This window comes from Polypterus senegalus, chromosome 4 (assembly GCF_016835505.1).
Source record: "Polypterus senegalus isolate Bchr_013 chromosome 4, ASM1683550v1, whole genome shotgun sequence".
Lineage (NCBI taxonomy): Eukaryota > Metazoa > Chordata > Cladistia > Polypteriformes > Polypteridae > Polypterus > Polypterus senegalus.
The window spans coordinates 243113713-243116784 of NC_053157.1; the positions used below are offsets into that span (position 1 = coordinate 243113713).

The following is a 3072-nucleotide window of genomic DNA, read 5'->3' on the forward strand; positions in this document are numbered from 1 at the left end:
TACTCTGTAATTAGTTTATAAAAAATTTTGCTTTCAATAAAACTCATATCTAGTTATTTATCTTTTATTTTAGTCCGCTGAAAAGTGCTGAATGTGGCCCTTGTGGCGAAAAATTTGGAGACCCCTGTAGGCCTACTAAACGGCAGCTCAAACAGCACTTAACAGTAAATAGTCTAACAACTCAATATAAGACAATGAAACGAAGAGGCCGCGCCGCCGACCATGAAGGCTCACGCTGTCCGCTGTGTGTTTGGAAGGCGCTGATTGGCTGAAACTGCTTATAGCGGATTGTCCCAGGGTGGAAGTGCCGTATAGCGATCAGAAACGAGAAGACACATTTAGGCATGTTGGACAGTAGTTTATCTTATGTTTACCTATAATACAAATTCAGTGCAACACCAGGGTCTCCAAACACTCAAATATGAAGCTTATTACGTTTTACAGTGAAATTCTTTACATACACGATATAATTAGGGGCGCGTGCCCCCTGACCGACTACGACGGCACAACCCTCCCTTCATAGCTCGATTCGCTCGCTGTTGGTCCACGGTGGGATTTTTTTGTTAAATCGAGGAATAAAAAAAAAAAAAAAAAAAATCAGCCAGGAGGATCAATGACGCGAACCTCTGCTGAGAGAGAGTTGCGATACATTGAGTCACCTAATGGGGTAATTAACGAGCTCCACACAACTGAACTACTACTACTGTTCTTAGCGAGGCGGATGGAGACAATAAATGATGTTTGACATGCACGTTAAATTGGTTGACACCAGAGTATCATTGCTGCATTCTCCTAATGAAAATATTATATTTACAGATGTATACTGCATGACGTACGGTTTTGAAGAAAATTAACATAATATGGAATATCAGTATATTTTGAATACAATTTTAATTAATGCATTTGAAATCTTATCAACAAACCGTGTTTTTTTATTTTTTGCGGATTCTGATTGAAAAATTAGTCCAATTGGCGCATTTCCGCACAATTCTTTCACGAGCCGTATACTTTAGAGACCCCTGGTTTAGTACATTAGGTGGCTTACTCAGTTCTTAAATCGATATTAAAATGCACACACAAGCCTCCTAAATTAGTTATTGAGACACCTACGTTTACAGTGTCCGTTTTAGGAAGTCGTAGTTTTTATTATGAATTTTAATTTCTCATTATCACATATTATTCTTTAAAACTAACGAGTCCCGCTTCATTGAGATTCTGTTTTATATTTTGTATATGCAAACATTTTAAACGGAGCGTTTATTGCACTGACTAAAGCAGACTTGTCATCTTCTTAAAATGACTTTATTTATATGATATTGACAACTAATCATAAGGTCAGAAATCAAGGAGGCTGTGAGTTTCCATGGACTGCGCTGTTTCTTTGTCTTCGTGACATCGCGTCAGTTGAGAGTGCGTGACGTTAACAATGCATTGTGTCCTAAATGACAGCACACGCTTTGTGATAAAAGGCCAATGTGTCTCAGTTTGTTCATTAATATGTTTTGACAGTGTATTTTAATCAGAATTATTATAAACATGTTACCCATATTCATTTCTCATATACAGTAGATGTGTAACGTTTGGTGAGAATAAATAAAAGAGTAACAACACATATGTTGCATTGTTTATACTTAACAAAACTCATCGTTTATCTGAAATGTTCTCCTTTCTATTTTTGCGTTTGATAAATGAATGCATCAGTGTACAGTCGATTTATTCCACTTCTGAAAGTGTACATTGTCGGTATTCTCCATTGCATTTGCCCCCAGTGGAACGCGGGCCACTGTAAGTGAGGAGCGGCAGACGAGCTCACATAACTGGAGACACTCTGATGCCATGAGGGGTCTTCGAATAAATATTACCATATTGAGGTTCTTCTCATTCCTGCCAGTTTACTATTATTATTATTATTATTATTATTATTATTATTATTATTATTATTATTATTATTATTATTATTATTGAACACGTATGTAGAGGAAATGGGTCTCTTATCCCCTTGGGATTAATAAAGTATCTATCTATCTATCTATCTATCTTAATTTATGTGTTTGACAGGAAGGACGGTAAAACCTTGAATGAAACTCCGTGTTGATGGGTAACACGACAGGTAAGGAGCAGGTAACGTTAAACGTTTCAGTACCTGCGGGGGATTGTGGGTCTGAAGATGGTTTAAGAATACAGAAACGACAAAAGCTTAGTCTTTCAATAATTCTATTTACAGTACATCAATGATTTACTTTGTTGTGCTGCACTTCGAAAGTCTACTTATTTAACCCCCTTTGACAAGATGAATTCACAAGGAAACGACGTTGCTGACAAAGTCAGATGGTTTTTGTAAGTTTGGCTCCAGATGTGCTTATCCAGCTGCTCCTTCTTGTCAGTACTTGAGTGATCTTTATGTTCACCTCTGGGTGAATTCGCAACGTTTCTTTACAACTTTTTTGTCTCATTAACGCAGAAATCCGAAGGCTTTCCCTAAATTGCAGAAGACGCTGTCGATTGCACTGATTCTGTTTTAAAGACAGTTGTGATTAGTTATGCAGAGCTCGCTTTTACTCACATTGCTTTTTGGAAATCAATAATACAAATCAGCTACAGATCTGGGAATCACTGAATAGTAAAAACGTTTAATGAGGAGTGTCTTGCACATATGCTGCTGTAAAGACAACGTCGGTAGAAGAGAGTCTGGATTGTTTCAGATATCATAAAATTATTTTTTTGATATTTTAAAATAGATGTATTTTAAGATAACTATAATTTCATAAAATATATTTTAAGATATCTCTAAATGTTATTGGCTTCCCCTAGAAACTATAACGTTTGTCGGCAAGGTGCTTAGAAATTAGTTACATTAATTTAAAATGTTTAAATAGCAAAAGTTTGTGACATAAAGACATTTCTGCTTTTCCCAAGTAACATCAATTGCTGTTGTTCTTACAGCGGCCGTCGCTTCAGTGATTCTTCCTTACAATAAGCGGGAAGTTCATTACAGTGGGCGTCCTGTGAAAGATGTTGTGGGCGTGTCGTTTTGTTATGGGCGTTCCGTGATGACGTAGTAGATATCTACCG

The 3072-nt window shown here is 36.8% G+C and overlaps 1 protein-coding gene across 1 annotated transcript in view; it reads left to right on the forward strand.

Moving 5' to 3' along the window:
• Positions 1–272, forward strand: part of LOC120528967 (tripartite motif-containing protein 16-like) — a 55565-nt gene extending 55293 nt beyond the window's left edge. The window contains exon 9 of the mRNA XM_039753036.1: positions 74–272. Within this exon, the coding sequence (XP_039608970.1) occupies positions 74–272 (199 nt within the window). The remainder of the gene's footprint in view (positions 1–73) is intronic.
• The last annotated feature ends 2800 nt before the right edge of the window (positions 273–3072 follow it).